Source organism: Somniosus microcephalus, chromosome 21 (assembly GCF_052327205.1).
Source record: "Somniosus microcephalus isolate GS21.2 chromosome 21, FLI_Smic_1.0, whole genome shotgun sequence".
Taxonomy (NCBI): Eukaryota; Metazoa; Chordata; class Chondrichthyes; order Squaliformes; family Somniosidae; genus Somniosus; species Somniosus microcephalus.
Genome location: NC_141007.1, coordinates 30,233,079 through 30,251,569, shown reverse-complemented (window position 1 = coordinate 30,251,569; position 18,491 = coordinate 30,233,079). Strand labels below are relative to the sequence as shown.

The 18,491-nt window shown below is 42.0% G+C and overlaps 1 protein-coding gene and 1 long non-coding RNA gene across 5 annotated transcripts in view; one reads left to right on the top strand and one right to left on the bottom strand.

Moving 5' to 3' along the window:
- Positions 1-657: 657 nt before the first annotated feature.
- LOC147102681 (uncharacterized) lies at positions 658-10,484 on the bottom strand. Its single transcript, XR_015073054.1, has 2 exons — positions 10,189-10,484; positions 658-783 (listed from the first exon to the last, which is right to left on the bottom strand). It is a non-coding gene; the product is annotated as an uncharacterized LOC147102681 (long non-coding RNA).
- map2k4a (mitogen-activated protein kinase kinase 4a) overlaps positions 7,900-18,491 on the top strand; it is a 140,970-nt gene continuing 130,378 nt past the window's right edge. For 2 of the 4 annotated variants that reach the window (XM_085963393.1, XM_085963391.1), the window contains exon 1: positions 7,903-8,727. In XM_085963393.1, coding sequence (XP_085819519.1) covers positions 8,637-8,727 — 91 coding nt within the window. In that variant the 5' untranslated portion in view covers positions 7,903-8,636. Of the gene's footprint in view, positions 8,728-18,491 lie in introns of all 4 variants that reach the window. The other 2 variants (XM_085963390.1, XM_085963392.1) reach the window with 2 other exon arrangements.

The window sequence follows — 18,491 nt, the reverse complement described above, 5'->3', positions numbered from 1 at the left end:
CTCATACGTCATTCCTGCCATCCCAGGTATCAGTCTGGTGAATCTTTGCTGCACTCCTTCCATGGTAAGAACATCCTTCCTCAGATAAGGCGACCAAAACTGCACACAATACTCAAGGTGTGGTCTCACCAAGGCCCTGTACAACTGCAGCAAGACATCCTTGCTCCTGTACTCTGATGTAGGTGATGGAGTGGCTTTGGGGAGTCAGGAGGTGAGTCATTCACCGCAGAATACCCAGCCTCTAGTAGCCACGGCTTTGATGTGGCTGGTCCAGTTGAGTTGGGAGGAAGTTACCAACTGGTAAAGTAACTGGCTGGTGTTAGCGCCAACATGCAGTCCGCTCACTAATTTTAAAGTGCTGTTGTGTACACTAACAGCTGGCAGCTTACTTCATGGATGGGCGGTACGAACAGGCAAAGACTTTGGTGTGGATCATACATGCACAGTGTGTCTCGGTCCTGCTCCCCTAATCTTTGAAGCAACTCGGGCCGATGTGTGCCGAGGTCTTTCTAAAATGCTGGGTATGCACGTGGCTTGCCAGCAGCATGACTATAACTAATTGAGACTAACATGCACCACAGGCAACAACTGTACACAAGAGCTTAGGCATCTTAAATATAGAATCGAGATACTCAGAAAGGAGAGACAATAATAAAGTAATTAGATGGACTTTTAATAAATTACATGCAAAAAACAAACTCCTTCCCCAGCTATTTGCTGGTCGAAGTAAGGGGCACAGATGAGCTTTTTTTCTGTTTCCAGTTACTTATTTAAATGTAACTCCTGCAAAACATAAATCATTTAATTAACTTCTTCAAAGTTAAAAGCTATTTAGTGTTGTGGACAGTTCCTATGCTGTTGGTTTTGTCACCTGCCAGTTTTTCCCCCACGCCACCGTTCACCTTTGTATGACCTTTTTCAGCTGTAGAGCTGGGTGGTCCAGACTAGAGGTTTCATCACAACTGCCGCCAGGACCACCTTGCAATCGGCTGACATGAGGCACACTTCCAAAAGGTGAGATGGATGATGCGGTCTTTTTCCCTCCCCCCCCACCCCCCTGCCCCACCCCCAAAATAAAACACTTTATTATCATTGTGGTAAACCACTGTTAACCTGTACATGCCTGTGTGGTAAACCACTGTTAACCCTGTACAAGTCCAGGCATGTCTCAGCCCCTGGCTCCACCCCTAAGCCCGGGTATAAAGGTGACTCACCACCCTTCCCCCGGGAGCTCTTAGGATGGATTCACTAGCAGAGGCATGCTCTAGTTCTTAGTCAATAAAAGCCTACTTCATATAAGTCCATTTCGTAGTCTTTGGTATTGTTGATAGCGCATCAATCATGAGGTGCTCAGCTGACAATAACGCCCCAGCCAAGGCTCACCGCACTATTTTATGATCGGCAGATCTCCATTTCAGGGAGCCGAGCCCCTGGACTCAGACCGGGATCCTGTAGTTTAAGAAATAGAAATGGGAAAACCTGGAAGTGAACAGCAGGCCAGTCAGCTTCTGAAAGTTGGCCTACACAACAGTTATCAGACTTTAAGAGTCGTGTGAAACATTTCAACGTGAAAACGTGCAATATAAATGCAAGTGTTATCTACTAAAGCAATATAGGCTAATGATTGGGGTGAAGCCCTTCGAACAGTTCCTAACTCTGTCCAATGTTGATTGCTCTACTGTGCATCTCCAGCGTATTCTGGTTTTTATTTCAGATTTCTATCATTCGCAAGGTTTCTTTTTATCCCATATATTTAAACCCTACTACAGTAATTGCTGGGTTATCAGGCCACTGAATGTTGTGGGCAGATTTTAACAAACAGCAACAGTATGCACTTATAGAGAGAGCACCTTTAACCTAGCAAAATGCCCCAAAGTGCTCCACAAGTCGGGGAGAAATTGAACACCAAGTGGGAATTTGGAAGGAAGGAGAGTTAAAATGACTGAAGGTGTGATTGAACAGGTAGGTTTGAGGTGGCAAGATTGAGTCTTTAGGAAGAGAATTCCAGCATGCTTGGGTGTGAATACTTTGCCACGGATGGTGGAGTGAAGGGAGTTGGGATGCACATATTCAGAAACGTAGAGGGCACAAGCTGCAATGTAGGGCTGAGGAGGTTGTGAGGTGGGGTGGAGTAAGGCAACAGAGGGACTTATATACAAAGATCGGATTTTCAAATCGTGCCAGGGAGGGGGAGTCATCAAAGGTCAGCTAAGTAAAATCTGTTACCTCTCTGTGTATTTTTTAAAGAAGTGTGAATATTTTCTCTCAGTTTCCTTTGTCCATTCTGGGATATGCACCAACTATAATGATAGCATGGACAAAACCTGCATACAGGCCATCGCCAATGCTGCTCTGAATCAGCTGTATGGCGATACCAAGAAATGGCCTGCAGATGATTTAGCCTTCTCCTTCTCCATGGAACAGCAGCACGGTTTTTACTGGCAACTCAGTGGAGTCGAGCAATTATCAAACTTGCATCTCACCATTCTTCATTGGCCCGTATTTTCCGATCCCTACGGGTGTGTACGAGCTGTGTACACACCCGTAGAGACCTCGCGAGTGCCGGTTTCAGGCATGCGAAGCGCATGCGCTGAAAACAGGCATTTCCCGATCTTGACAGATCGCATGCCTGCCCTGGAGAAGGGCCTCTGCGGGGGGAGAGTTCTGCTTTCTGCAGAACCTCCGCCCGCTGAAACCCTTAAAAATCTTACGCCTGGTAAAAGGCCTGCTTTTACGAGCATACGAGTTTAAAAAAGTAAAAAAAAATTTTTCACTCATTTATAATTTTAAAATACTTTTTAAAAAGGCAAGTTTATTTTTAGCCCTGTAAAAATCTTTAATTCTTTTTCAAAAAATTTAATTTTTGTTTAAAATATTTAATTGAATGCAATTTTAACTCATTTTAAAAACATGATTTTAAAAAATATATATTTAATGTTTTGATGTGTTTTTGGAGTGATCGCCATTCATACTTTTGACAGGTCTAAGCTGTCAAAAGTATGAAGGGAGATTCCCTTCTCCCATTGGTTCCCCATGGCCCACATGATCCCAGGGACGCTTGCGAACCGCCTGCGTCCCTGGGATACCTGGGCCGCTGCGCATTTCATCGTGGAGAGGCCCAGGATCGGAAATGGCCGGACCTCTGGAGCCCTCAGGTAAGGACGTAGATTTTTTTCCAGATCGGAGGCCTCCGCACGCAGGAAGCCTCCGATCGGAAAAAACGGGCCATTGCTTTTAGTATTATGCGTTCTTGTCCCCCAGGATTTGTTTTGCTACTTTTGTTACTTACAGCACTCAAAGGACAGCACAAGCTGCTGAAGGGCTTGAGAAACACTTTGCAAATTGTATGTTTTAAATATTTATCAAAATATCATAACAATCTCATTGTTTCTGCTTTCTTTTTCAGGTGTGTAACAGAACAATATACAAGAAAAAGATCACGGGCTTACAGGAAATGAGTAATCATAATCTCGTATCAGTTCCAAATAGTAACTAGGCTGAATGATTGAAGGGCAAAATCTAAGGTCAAGTCTATCAATCTTCCAGATTTTGCTAACAATTCAATTGAACTTTGACCATTTTTACAGTTCAATAATTCAATTTTCCCAGGATACTGTAGTTTCTTGTAGAGTATATTTTTCCTCTACATTTTAAAATTTTTGTATCTGAAGGCAGTATCAGAAAACACTACGAGTCTCGTAGTGGAAATCAACTGATAGCATCTCCATGAGGCTTTTTCCTGCAGTTAAAAATCTTGTCATAATTGGATAGCTATAAGGACAGGACATGGGCTGCAACTGCTCACAGATAGAAATCCTATCTCACCATGAGTGAAGAGACTGAGCAGGAATGAGTCACCTTCCATGCGAAGGGCCGGAAAATCAAGAGGGTGACTCACACTAGGTTGCTCTCCTACTTCTGGTTATCAATGAGCATTGGCAGAAAGTTGCTTTCCTGCTTTATAGTTGGAAAAACATGTTTACTGACAGAAAAGCTAAAAAGGGAAAAATAGTTGAGCAATGGAAAAAAAATTGAAGTACTCCAAAAATAACTGCAATTTTCAATATTTTGTGTTTGTAGAATAAAATCTAAAACATTGCAGTGAATGTTACCTGCTTTCTGTCTTTAAACATAGATTTGGCTAATACAAATAAATTATAAAAGTTGTGCTATAATATTGGGCAAGTTGAAAATGATGATGAAACTGCCTTGCAAAACTGTAGGAGCAGCACAACATTGTATTTACTGTTGTACTGCAATCTAATCTCACTTCCGCATTTATTTCAAGAAGGGCACTTGTGTTGCAACACACCACCTGATGCCCGCCACCCAGGAAAGAGACAGTCTAACCTGATGGTAGGCGTGTTGGATGCTTTCTGATTGACAGCAAAACTAGCCAATCGGTAACTTCACTCTTTTTTCTGAGTTTTAACAACAGCAATATATAGCAGAAAGTCAGGAGATTTGCAACTATTGTGAAAGAACATGTTATGACAAGAAGGTAAAAAAATAAAGGTTGACAGCTTTCTTATTACTTAAATCAGTCAGGACAATGTCTCTTATGTATTGAAATTAAATTTGGTTGGTGAACATTAATTTGGTGAACACAGAATTTAGCACAAACCATAGTTAGTGTTTTTTCAGTATTGCTTCGAAAATGTTTGAGTTTTTTTTCAAATTTTTAATTAAAAAAATGTAATCCAGGTGAAAAACAAGGAGGAAATAAATACTTTATTTTCTGAATAAAAATGAGTGGGATGAGAATTTAGTGGAAAAAAATCAGCAAAACCTTTTCCATACTTTTAGTCTTTTACTAACTTATTGAAACTAAAATTAGAAGAAAATATATTTTGTTTTATTTAGGGTGAGCAGTCTGGTTAAAAATTATAGCCCAGAAATTATTATTGGAGACATTATCAGAGAAACGCTTAATGCGATCAATGACATTCCTCAGTCGACTTTTAATGCAGGCTTTAATCTGTTTATTTTAAATGGTCTAACGCCTGCATTAAAGTATCAGATAGAGAATGTCATATGAGCTTGTTTAGCATTTGTCCACTATTATTGCAAGAGTAATTTCTGTGCAATTTGTTTTAGAAATCCCCTAATAATTGATAGGGGATTTAAACCCTGGTAACACTGGGTTTGAATTAGATTGTTTTATATTGTTCATGGGATGTGGGCAACACTGACAAATGTAGTATTTATTGCCCACCCCGAGTTGCCCTAAGAGCATTAAGGGGCCTAATGTAGGGCTGGAGCCATGTGTGAAGGTGGTGAGTCCTTCCCTGACAGACATTAGTGAACCAGTTGGGTTTTTAAGACAACATAGCAGCTTTCAATGTTAGTTTTCAGGAGTTGGCCCACAGATTAGCAGATTTATTAAATTAAGTTATTGGAACTTGCCATGTGAGATTTCAACTCACAACTTCTGGGTTGCTGGTCCAGTACCATAACCATTAGGCTACCATACTGATCAATTGAGCTGCTACTGGAGGCTACCTCAACACAGCACAGATGGGGATGCAGCTGAGACAAAGAGACCAGATAGGAAAAAGAGACACCATACTGGAAATTCCACCTGGAATAATCATGGTGCCTAACCAGGGCACAGGAAGCATAGCATTGTAAATAGATTAATTATTGCTTATGTAACTTATCTTTTGATGGTGTACTGGAGAGAATTCAAGTGAAGAACAATAGGGCTCGCCAAACATGAGCGCCCTATACAACTGAAAGAAGCATACAGATCAAATCTTGTGAGAATCCCAAAAATCCCGAGAAATCACACAGGTTGGGAAGTCTCAAGTTTTGTGTGAAAAAACTAATTTAAAATCCACTATTTATTGGTGAAAGTCATCAAAACTAAAAATGATGAATCTTAAGCATAGTCTTGTTTAAAAATATAATTGTAGGTATTAATCTATTGACTGTGGTGGAACAAATCATATTTCAACTTGATGCTAATTAATCAGCTTTGGCACACATTTAGATAACAAGTAAAACCATGCCAGATTTTTTTTCAAGAATTCTATCTGGAAAGCAGCTGAAGAATAGTTTAACTATTGTTGCGACAAAAAGAACAAATTAAATCTTGAATAATTTGTTTTAGAATACATTTGATGAAGATCTGTGCAAATATTTTAAAATTTATCATTGAAAACATTTTTAAAAATCAGTGGTGATTGTACAGGGGCCATCGCTTTTTGCATTATCTCCCTGGTAATAAATTCCAAGTTGTATTACATTTGGAAATATTTTTTAAAAATTGATGAGCTTTCTCAGGAATGTGTTGTTACATCTGTGATATACAAGTAATATATCAGTGTATCACAGATGTGGGAGTCTGCACATGATTCTCCTAGATAGTGAGCTCTCCATTTCAGAGGTAATTCTGTCAGGAGGAACTATGGGGAGGGCAGATGCTGTACCACAAAGAGACAAAGGCGATTTCAGGGTCATTTATCCGAGCAGCCCTCATGTACCTTCCAACAGCTCATTTGAGAACAGCGCTTATGGGAGCAGATCTCCTCCCCAGCCTGTCAGTCTCTGCAAATGTAACCAGCTACTTGGAAATGCATGAAAGTGGACTATATTAACGCACCTCCCTTTATTCCGAGTTTTTAGAGAAATGGCTCAGCTCTGCTCCTATCCCAGATGGTGTGCTGAGGTTGGAACTTATTATGACAAACTGTAGACAGAAGCTGAGTACTTATTACTCCACGTCACAACATGGTGATTCATCAATGTTGCAGTCTACAGGATAAATTTTACAAAGCCCTCGAAAAATGTCCGACTTAAAAGTAATTGTGTTATTCTACAGGGTGTTTGGAGCATTTATGACCCTATTGTAATTCTCTGGAAATGCCCAAGCCATGGAACTTCACCCATTTGTTTAACTATTTTCCTTCTCTGTTTAGGTCCAACCTCTTGCCAGTGGCACTTTGTAGCTAGATACAGAAAACTGTGTGAGCACCATCAGAGATGATTGGCCAGCTCGGCGATCCATGCCAATGGGAAGATACCATGGCTTCAAATAAGATTGAAAACTCATCATGAGATCAGTTTCTCGCTCCGTGGTACATCAATAACTCATGCATTCCAGGTCATCTTTGAACAACATATGTGAGAAGTCACACAACACCAGGTTATCGTCCAACAGCTTTATTTGAAATCACAAGCTTTTGTGACTTCACCTGACGAAGGAGCAGCGCTCCGAAAGCTTGTGATTTCAAACAAAGCTGTTGGACTATAACCTGGTGTTGTGTGACTTCTCACATTTGTCCACCCCAGTCCAACACCGGCATCTCCACATCATTGAACAACATATGCAGGCACAGTACTCAAAATGACATTTGTGAAACAGTGATTAAAGATTAGTTTTCTGCAATGTCACTGCCACATCAGATTATTGTGATCATGAGTTCCCAAAATGTTCTTGCTTAATAATGGAAATTAAGTTATATTCAACACTTCCAACGCAGAAGTGGAAAGAAATAAAATTCTATCTTAAAACCAAGACTTTGGGTGTCCAATTACAGAGAGCCCACTCAAAAACCAGAGTTCAGAATTTGTGTTGAGGAATACATTCTGAGAATTGCCAAGTCCAGCCTGCAGGGTAGCTTGAGCTCAGCTTCCCTCCCACACAGCGAGCTGTGGCTGCGGCTGCTGCGTGCGTCACAATCGACGCAGCACGAGAGGGGGGGGCGGGACCAGTGCATCGCTCAAGTTTGACTGACCCAGACCACCAGCCGGGCCGCGTTGCGGGCTGGGAACTGTAGTTTGTTTACCAGCTGCCTGTGCCCGAGTAACCCCCCACCCGGCGCCGCGGCGGAACTACAGATCCCACAACGCGGCGCGGTGAACGTGACGGCTGCGCAGTGTGAAGTGTCGTCTTTTTGCCTTGCGCTCCCCCTCCTCCTCCTCCTCTCCCTTTCCCATCTTGTTCCTTCACTCACAGATGTGACGCCAGGAGAGACGCATTCTTAATGGGATTTTCCCGAATTTTTCTCTGATTACATCTTCCGCGGGCCGCACACAGACCTCTGTGTGTGTATATATATTTTTTAAATCTCTCTCACACACAGGGACTCTGGCCGTTGGAAGCGGGCAGCAGCTTTCCATGGCTCCTTTGTCAGAGCTGCAGTGGCGGCGCCTCCAGGCACTCGGGCAGTTCCTACTTTAAAATATTGCTTTTTTTTTTCCTTCCTTCCCCCTCCACTCTCTAAATTAAATCGGTTTAGAAACTATCTGTGGACTTTTCGCTGGAAACCGTTGCGTGTCGTTTCTCTCGCCGTCTAAATAGTTTTTTTTTGGGGGTGGGAAAAATCGTGTTAAATATCTCAATTTGTGTAAACGTACATTTTTGGAGGGGTTTAATTTTTAAAATTATATAATCAAGTCGATTACAAAAAAAAATTGTGTGTGTGTGGTTGTGATATGGTGCGCGAAGGAAGGCAGGCGGATTTTAACCGGTTTTTGTTGACGGCCCCGGCGGGGTTTGGGTCCTGTTAAGTGATTGAGAGACTGAGTGCAAGTGTGTGTGTGTTTTTTTATATATTTAAAAAAAAAAGGAAGCGAGTGACCGAGCGAGCGAGTTGCTGCATTGCAGCCCCCTTTGGAATATTATCTGTGCAATGGCGACTCCCAGCTACAGCAGCAACAACTCCAGCAGCTCGGCCCAGCAACAACAGAGTCCGCAGCAAAACACAACTACCTGCATGCAGGGTAAGCCGTGGCACCGCACTCTTGTCTATAATGTTATTTACAAACGTATCCTGTTGATTTCTCTCTTTTCTGTTTTTGGCGTGTTAACGCTGTGCCACACGTACAGCAGCTCTAGGGTAAGGCAGGCAACCTCTCCATTGTGCAAGGTGTGGGTTCAGATTAGGCCGCTCTAATTTCACTGCACTTTAAAATGAACTGTTCTCATTAATGAAATTAATGTAAGGGGGTAAACTATTTTCTGTGCCTCCAGTGTTTGCAAAATTATAGGGTGCCAATATGTACTGTGTGTGTGTGCTTTAAACTATTTTAGGCTCATATTCATCTTGTATTTGCCTTTTGCTGTAAGAAATGAGGAAATAATTGCATTTAAGTAATGCCTTATTGCACACCTCAAACATTCCAAAGTGCTTCACATAGTGAATTACTTTGAAATGTTAGTATGAGTGCAGAAGCCAAGTCTTCAGTTATTATGGTATATAGTGTAGTAGGGTTAGAATACATATACTTATACACTGCTCTATTTCCTCTGTGGTTACAGTGGAATATATATTACGATATAAACTCCATTACAATAGAGTATTTTAAACTGGGATAACCTCTCTACTTTGGCAATCATTAATTTTTATAACTTTATTTTTCTTGGCTTGCTGTGGTAAGAATAATGGTACCTGTTTTCCTGAAATAAGGGCTTTAGTTAAACAAGGGTACACTTAGTTATTACTGAAGTTATTTCTACCTGTTTTAGCTTATTTTTCAAGTCCACATTCTATTTTCTCTAAAATGGTTCAGTACTTGGGCTGTGTGGTTCCTCTATATAAATTTCACAAAACTAATTGCATAAGCATAGTGTAGAGAAACAGAATAGGTATTACAGGCTAATGATGAACTTGGCCCATAAGATTAAAGGCTATATCTATTTTGGAGAGTGACAAATTTTGTATTTGGCATTTAGCTAGAAGATAGTTGGCAATATAATGCAAATAGCTGTAGTTAACTACTTAAATATTGTTGCCCCTTTAATTTGTAGGATTAAATCTTTTCAGTACTTGATTTAACAATCTTTGCAAGTTCATTTTTAGTGATCTACAACACAAGTGACTCTTATATATATTGATAGTTGGTGAAATTGCTGCTTTTTGCAAAATTATAGTTAAGACTATATTGTATTTTTCCTGGTACTCCTATATAAAAAAAAAAAAAAAAAAAAATGACATTACTATAGTAATGCTGTATTCTTTCATCCATGTCATTTTTACTATCCTCTCAGCCATAACATACTCTCTATTAGGATCATCATGCTGAAAACATTGCAGTAATAAAACTTTTAGAACGTGTAGGCAATAACTAATGTCTGGTTGTGAGTTACAAGGCAGTAGTATTTAATATTGTGCTGTTAACATTCTTGATCTGTTGAGCTTTGCTGTTGTAGTTTATGACATCAGAGCTGCTAGATTAACTTACTGTTTTGCAGTTCGCTCCCAGCCAGCCATCCATACTTTTGGTTTATCTTTGAAGGCTCTATTTCCCGTTTCTGCTTTTCCTTCCATGAGGTCTCTCTCTCTCTGGTTCACACCATGGTTTGAATATGTGGTCAGCCTATTCCCCAGCCTCCACGAACCTTGTTCCAAATAGCCAATCAGGGGTACTTGAACAGCTCATAGGTTTACCCCCTTTCTAAAAGAAGTACTTACTTCTGCATGCAGCCCCCAATGGTGACATTTAGGATAAATAAATCAGCGAGTAAAGGATTGTGGCCATGGGTCGATGTTCTACTGCATCATACTGCCGCGTGATCTTGTTTGTCAGCGTGGTGTGTACTGTATTGCCATTCCAGCCTTCTATTCTGCAAATGTACACGTGACAAAATCTTTTGAATCTAAAATTGTGGCATAGGAAATGTTACCGTACATAATTTGCACAAGAATTTAGACTGCGATGTCGCAAATAAAATTTAGATGCCACAAAATAATTTTTTGTGCATTGATAAAACAGTTCATAGGAGAGAAAATGAAAATGTTCCCTTTTCCTTATTGAAATGAGATAAAAATGCTGTTGTATTACAAGCTGTGGGTACCTGTAATAGACATTTCCAAAATGACATGCTATTTTTTTTGTGTAATAGTTTAGGGTAGCTATTCACAGTGGCAGAAGGTGGGTAGTGGTGTTCCACAAGGATCAGTGCTGGAACCACTGCTATCCACAATTTACACTAACGATTTAGACTTTGTAATCATAAACACAATTTCTAAATTTGTGGATGATACCAAATTGGGGGGGGTAGTCAATACTGAGGAGGACTGCAACAAATTACAGGAGGACATTAATAAACTTGCAGAATGGGCAAATAATTGGCAAGTGAAGTTCAACACAGACAAATGTGAGATTACATTTTGGTAGGAAGAATAGGGAGGTCACATATCATTTGGAGGGTGGGAGTCTAGGTAGGGTAGAGGAACAAAGGGATCTCTGAGTACAAATCAGTAAAAGTTGCACCGCAGGTTAGCAAGGCCATTAAAAATGCAAACCAAGCACTAGGGTTTATTTCTAGAGGGATAGAATTGAAAAGTAGGGAAGTTATGCTAAACCTGTATTGAACCTTGGTTAGACCACACTTGGAGTACTGTGTACAGTTCTGGTCGCCTTATTATAAAAAGGATATAGAGGCACTGGAGAGGGTGCAGAGAAGATTTACAAGGATGATACCAGAAATGCGAGGGTATACGTATCGGGAAAGGATGAACAGGCTGGGTCTCTTTTCTCTTGGAAAAAAGGTTGAGGGGTGACCTTTTATAGAGGTCTATAAAATTATGAAAGGTTTTGATAGTGGATACAGAACGTTTCCACTTTTTTTTGTATTTGTTTGAGATGTGGGCGTCGCTGTCGAGGCCAGCATTTATTGCCCATCCCTAATTACCCTTGAGAAGGTGGTGGTGAGCCGCCGCCTTGAACCGCTGCAGTCCGTGTGGTGAAGGTACTCCCACAGCGTTGTTAGGTAGGGAGTTCCAGGATTTTGACCCAGCGGGGAAGAGCATAACTAGAAGCCATCAATATAAGATGGTCACCAGGAAAGCCAATAGGGAATTCAGAAGAAACTTCTTTACCCAGAGAGTGGTGAGAATGTGGAACTCGCTACCACAGGGAGTGGTTGAAGCAAATAGTATAGATGCATTTAAGGGGAGGCTGGACAAGCATATGAGGGAGAAGGGAATAGAGGGTTATGCTGATAGATTTAGATGAGGGAAGACAGGAGGAGGCTCGAATGGTATGGTCTGGTCTGGACTGGTTGGGCCGAATGGCCTGTTTCTGTGCCATATATCCTGTGTAATGTAATAGATTATAGACATTTTGAGCAGTGACGAGGTGGTATTTTTAGTCATCCTACTTTGTAGGAGGAAATGACTCTTAAAGGTATAACATCCCATTTTGTTTATGGGTTGTGTTGTAACTAAAGGGTGATTCTAGAAAATGTTTTTTTCAGTGTAGGATTATGAAATTTGCATAATTGTATATAATATACTGAATGTATTCCCTAATTCTACATTTATTACTGTATACACTTGGATTAATTGGTTCCATCACACTTGATTCATTTTGGTTGTTCTCAGATATAAGTTGCAGCGTACACTAGCCAGTGACATCTGTCATAATATTAGATACCAGCAAAAACATGTTTAACCTAAAACTATTCCATGAGTGCATGGTCCTCTAGGCTGGTAGCACTGTTGAACACATCAGGGCTAGGTTACAATGCCTCACAATGTAGGGTAGGAGGTTATCACAAGTTGGATTGCAGAGGATCTTTTGTGAAGATCCAGGAAGATCATTTATTGACTCTAATTGCTGTTTTGTTTTGGGCTTAATTTATGATTGAGGCCCAGTGTGGCTGGACCCTTGGGCATGTCCAGCCGATAGAATAGAGGAAGTTTTTTTGCAGCTCTTCAGCAGAAATGAGTGGCTACAGGGCTCTGCCTGCTAGTTACGTTTGGGTGTGTGGTATGTTCAACATGCTGTTTTTAGTCAGCTTTTGTGCAGTTATCGGTGAAGCGTTATGTACTGCAAGGTGTTTGGCATTTTAATTTACTTGGCATCTATGTCAGAGCTAGCTCTTAATTTTAACCCAAATTATAACTGAGGTGAATTTGAATTCAGTTTTTAAAAAAAAAACGAAATCTGGAATATTAAGCTGGTCTCGGTAAAAGTGACCATGACGCGGTCGGATTGTCGTAAAAATCCACTGGTCCAATAATGTCCTTTTTAGGGAAGAAAACCTGTACCTACTCAGTCTGGCTTATACGTGACTCCAGCCCCACGCCAACGTGGTTGACTCTTGACTGCCCTCTGAAATGGCCTAGCAATTCGCTGAGTTGTATCACACTGCTACAAAGAGGTTTAACCTACTTGACCTCGTTCTCGCCAGTCTACCTGTCGCAGATGCATCTGCCCATGACAATATTAGTAGGAGTGTCCTTGTAGAGCCAAAGTCCCATCTTCACTCAGAACACCCTCCATCATGTGTTATGGCACTACCTCCATGCTAAATGTGGTAGATTAAGGTGTCAGCCTTGGCTCAGTGGGTAGCACTCTTGCCTCTGAGTCAGAAGGTCATGGGTTCAAGTCCCACTCCAGAGACTTGAGCACACTCGTTGCACACTGACACTTCTGCAAACAGAGGGAGCGCTGGACTGTTGGAGGTGCCGTGTGTTAATCTATGGGTCCGTCTGCCCCTTCAGGTGGATATAAAAGATCCCAAAAAGTGCTTTGGGACATCTTGAAGTCATGAAAGGCACTATATAAATGGTAGTTATTTCTTTCTAACAGGTCTAGCAGCTCAAAACTGGGCATCCATGAGGTGCTGTGGGCCATCAGTGAATTGTATCTCATGACCTGGCATATCCCTCACTCCTCCATCACTATCAAGCCAGATGACCAAGATAAACCCCATCAACACCCTGGGGGTTCAATGAGGAGTGTAGAGGAGCATGCCAGGAGCAGCACCAGGCATACCTGAAAATGAGGTGCCAACCTGGTGAAGCTACAACATAGAACTACATGCATGCTAAACAGAAGCAGCATGCTATAGACAGATAAACAATCCCACATCCAACAGGTCAGGCCAAAGCTCTGCAGTAATGCCACATTCAGTCGTGGACAGCAGTGGGCAATTAACGGGAGCTGGAGGCTTCACGAACATCCCATCCTCATTGATGGTGGAGCCCAGTGCAAAAGACAAGGCTGAAGCATTTGCATCCATCTTCAGCTAGAAATGCTGAGTGGATGATCCAGCTCGGCCTCCTGAGATCCCCACCATCACAGATACCAGTCTTCAGCCAATTCGATTCACTCCACGTGATATTGAGAAATGGCCGCGTCCTGACAACATCCCGGCTGTAGTGCTGAAGATCTGGGTTCCAGAACTAGTCCCGCATCTAGCCACGCTGTTCTAATACAGCTGCCACACTGGCATCTACCCAGCAATGTAGGAAATTGCCACGGTATGTCCTGTCCACAAAAAGCAGGACAGATCCAACCCAACCAATTGCTGTCCTATCCGCCTACTGTCAATCATCAGCAAAGTGATAACAACAGAAAATGCTGGAAATACTCAGCAGGCCAGGCAGCATCCGTGGAGAGAGAGAGTTAACGTTTCAGGTCTGGGAAAGTGATGGAAGGTATCGTACAGTGCTATCAAGTGGCACTTATTCACCAATAACCTGCTCATTGATGCCCAGTTTGGGTTCTACCAAGACCACTTGGCTGCAGACCTCATTACAGCCTTGGTCCAAACATAGGCAAGAGAGCTGAATTCCAGAGGTGAGGTGAGACACAAAGTATGGCATCAAGGAGCCCCAGTAAAACTGAAGCCAGTGGAAATTGGTGGTGGTGGGGGAAACTCTCCAGTGGCTGGAGTCATATCTAGTGCAAAGGAAGATAGCAGTGGTTGTTGGAAGCCAATCATCTCAGCCCCAGGACATCACTGCAGGAGTTCCTCAGGGCAGCAATCTAGGCCCAACTACCTTCAGGTATTTCATCAATGACCACCTTTCCATCATGAGATCAGAATTGCAGTGTTCAGCTCCATTTGAAATTCCTCAGGTAATGAAGCAATCCATGCCCATATACAGCAAAACCTGGATAACATCCAGGCTTGGCAAGTAACATTCGTGCCAGGCAATGAACATCTCCAACAAGCGAGAATCCAACCACCTTTCCGTGACATTCAGTGACGCAACCATCGCTGAATCCCCCACCATCAACATCCTGGGTGTCACCATTGACCAGAAATTCAACTGGACCTGCCACATAAATGTTGTGGATACTAGAACCGATTAGAGGCTGGGTATCCTGCAGTGACTGGTCCACCTCCTGAATCCCCAAAGCCCTCAAGGCACAAGTCAGGAGTGTGATGTAATACTCTCCACTTGCCTGGATGGGTGCAGCTGCATCAACACAGAGAGCTCAACACCATCCAAGGCAAAGCAGCAGCCTTGTTCGGCAGCCTATCCACCTTAACCATCCACTCCTCCACCACCTGTGCACTGGCTGCAGTGTGTATGATTTACAGGATGTGCTGCAGCAACTTGCCAAGTCTTTTTCAACAGCATCTCAAACCCGTGACCCCCACTACCTAGAAGGGCAGCAGTTGCATGGGAACATCACTACCTCCAAACCACACACCTTCCTAACTTGGACATATATCGCTCTTCCTTCATCGTCGTTGGGTCAAAATCCTGGAGATCTCCATGGAAAACACTGTGGGTGCACCTTCACCACACAGTCTGCAACCGTTCAAGAAGAATGTTCACCACCACCTTTCGAGGACAACCAGGGATGGGCAATAAATGCTGGCGTTGCTAGTGATGCCCACGTCCCGAGAATGCATTTTTAAAATGTTAAGTAAAGCTGATATTCAATTATCAGATAGTACGAATGTTTGTCTCAGAACTGCAGTAGCAGCCTATCTGTGTTTCTGTAAAATAGCGCTTAAATTGTGAGAACTGGCAGCACTATGTATTACAGTAGTATGAGTTTGTATCAGGCAGCATCCGTGGAGAGAGAAACCGAGTTAATGTCAGAAGGGTCACAGACCTGAAACGTTAACACTGTTTCTCTCTCCGCGGATGCTGCCTGATCTGATCTGCGTGTTTTCAGCATTTTCTGTTATTTCAGATTTCCAACATCCACATTTTGCTATTGTGTTGAGTTTGTATCAGTTGTTTTCTTGCAGATATATTCTGTATAGTGGCAGAGGTAGATCTGTAGATGAAATATTAGGACTTATGTCCACAGTAATGAAGTATTTAGTTGGTTGATATGCAAGCTTTATTGTGAACAAGTTATGTAGCAACTGAAAAATAGTTATATTCTTTCATGATTTGTTTGCGCCTAGTGTTGGTCTGCAATGGAGATTAGTAATTTTCAGTGATTACAGCAATGTATGATCAAATACATTTTTATTGCTGTATATAGATTAACTACCAAAGAAGCATTGAAGGGCCTATTTGATGCATAATATTGCATTTGTCTGTAGTTTATTTTGTCGTAGCCTCAATCATGCAATTTACTGTTATATAATGGTGAAAGAGCACTTGATAAAGTATATCCTTATTAAAACATTTCTTGTCAACTTATTTTCCTCATTAATTAGATATTTTTTTTTCTAATGAGGTGCGATAGTGTAGTGATTGTTACTGGACTAGTAATCAAGAGGCCGGGACTAATAATTCAGAACGTTAACAGATCCCACCACGGTAGTTGAGAATTTGAATTCCTTTTTATAAAAAAAAAAAAAAAAAAATCTGGAAATAAAAAGCTGGTATCGGTAGACATGCAGCTATGACAATTCTTTACTTGCTCACGATATGCCTCTAAATAAAATTTAGCAATAACAGACATAAATTCTCTCGTGTACTCACATGTGTATATATACAAATAAGTTTGGCTCTATTAGCTTCCCTCACTCCACTTCCATGAACAATACAACTCATGCTAGGCCTCTGAGTGCCCTGTACTCTGGGTATACGTTACCTCTCTCCTCTCCTCTCATTCCCCCAGCCCCCAACGTGCTTCTTCATTGCCACTTTTGTCTTCCAAATGTTTGGAGGTTCCAACTAGAACTAGGGGGCATAATCTTAAAATAAGGGGCTGCTCATTCAAAACTGAGATGAGGAGAAACTTCTTCACTCAGAGGGTGGTAGGTTTGTGGAATTTGCTGCCCCAGAAAGCTGTGGAAGCTATATCATTAAATAAATTTAAAACAGAAATAGATAGTTTCCTAGAAGTAAAGGGAATAAAGGGTTACGGGGAGCGGGCAGGAAATTGGCCATGAGTCTGGGTTCGGAATGGTCATGGCCCTGTGGGTAGTGGAGCGGGCCCAGGGGCCGTGTAGCCTTGTTCTGCTCCTACTGTGTTCTAATTCTGTTAGATTTCAGGAGATGGTTTTATTCCTGTTCCTGGCTGGGGTGGAGATCGCCTTTACAGAAGGGAAGTACTGTAGAAAATATAGGGACAGAGTGATCTCCTGGAAGAATTTCGATCGCCCAGATGGGTCGGAGAGGAATTTCCCAGATTTTTTTCTCCCAAATTGGCCATTGGGTCTTTATCTGGTTTTTCGCCTCTCCCGGGAGATCACATGGGTTCGGGTGGATGCAGAGTGATAGAAGATTTGAGGTTAGGATCAGATCAGCCATGATCTTATTGAATGGTGGAGCAGGCTCGAGGGGCCGATTGGCCTACTCCTGCTCCTATTTCTTATGTTCTTATGTTCTTATGTAAACAAACAAAATGTGCTTGCACACGAGCCCAACTCTGATATAAAAGACTACAATTCCCTGGAGCCACCATGCAGCTGGGGTTCCAATACAGGCACAAAGGAACATCTCCTGCCTTCATTTAATCAACAGCCCTGATGTGTAGCATGTGTAGAAGTGCTACTCTGATAAATAAACTGGCAAGTTGTACTGGGGAAAAGGAGAGTTGTGTTTGGAGTAGAGAAGAAGGGGAAGGGATCGATAGTTTTGTGGATAGAAGGAGCGAGGCACAGAGTTGGGGACCATTTTGGGAGGGGGCAGAGAGAAAGGCCGTGATGGAGAGTAGGAGGACAGACCCTATTTTGGATGAGGGGAGATGAGTGAGAGTAACCTTGTTGCTGGAGGGCTATCTCAGGCTCTCCTGAGTGGGAGGGTTGGCTGTTATTGGGACTTAAAGGGCTTGTGTTTGATATACCTATCAATTCATCCAATGAAAAGCGACGAGTTAAGAAAGTAACTATAGGTTTTTATTGGCTAAATAACAGAGCCCACCCTCGTGGGTGATCAGATACAACAAGGAGGAATGCCAGCCAGTCGACTACCTTTATACCTGGGCAGGTAGGTGGAGTCATGGGCGGAGTCAGCAGTGGTCAGCCCAGGTATAGCAGCGTGACAAGAGGCGACCTCGTATAGTGATACAACAGTGTGAACAGTGATAACCATAGAGTAACGATATAACAGTGATAACTATAGTGTAACGATAGTGAACGATAAAAGTGGTTTACCACAGTTATAAAATTGTGTATTCTCTGACTTCCCATGAGCAATGTTAATAGAAATCTAGTACTCCCAATGAGCAATTTTAATTCTTTGGCGTGTGGTGCAAAGCTGTAATCTGATCTTGGGTTTCTATTCCTCTCAGGCCGTGAAATTATACTGCGTGATAATGTACGAATGCTTAATGTATTTGTCCAAAATTTCCCTTTCCACTACTTTAGAAGTGTCGACCCATTTGTT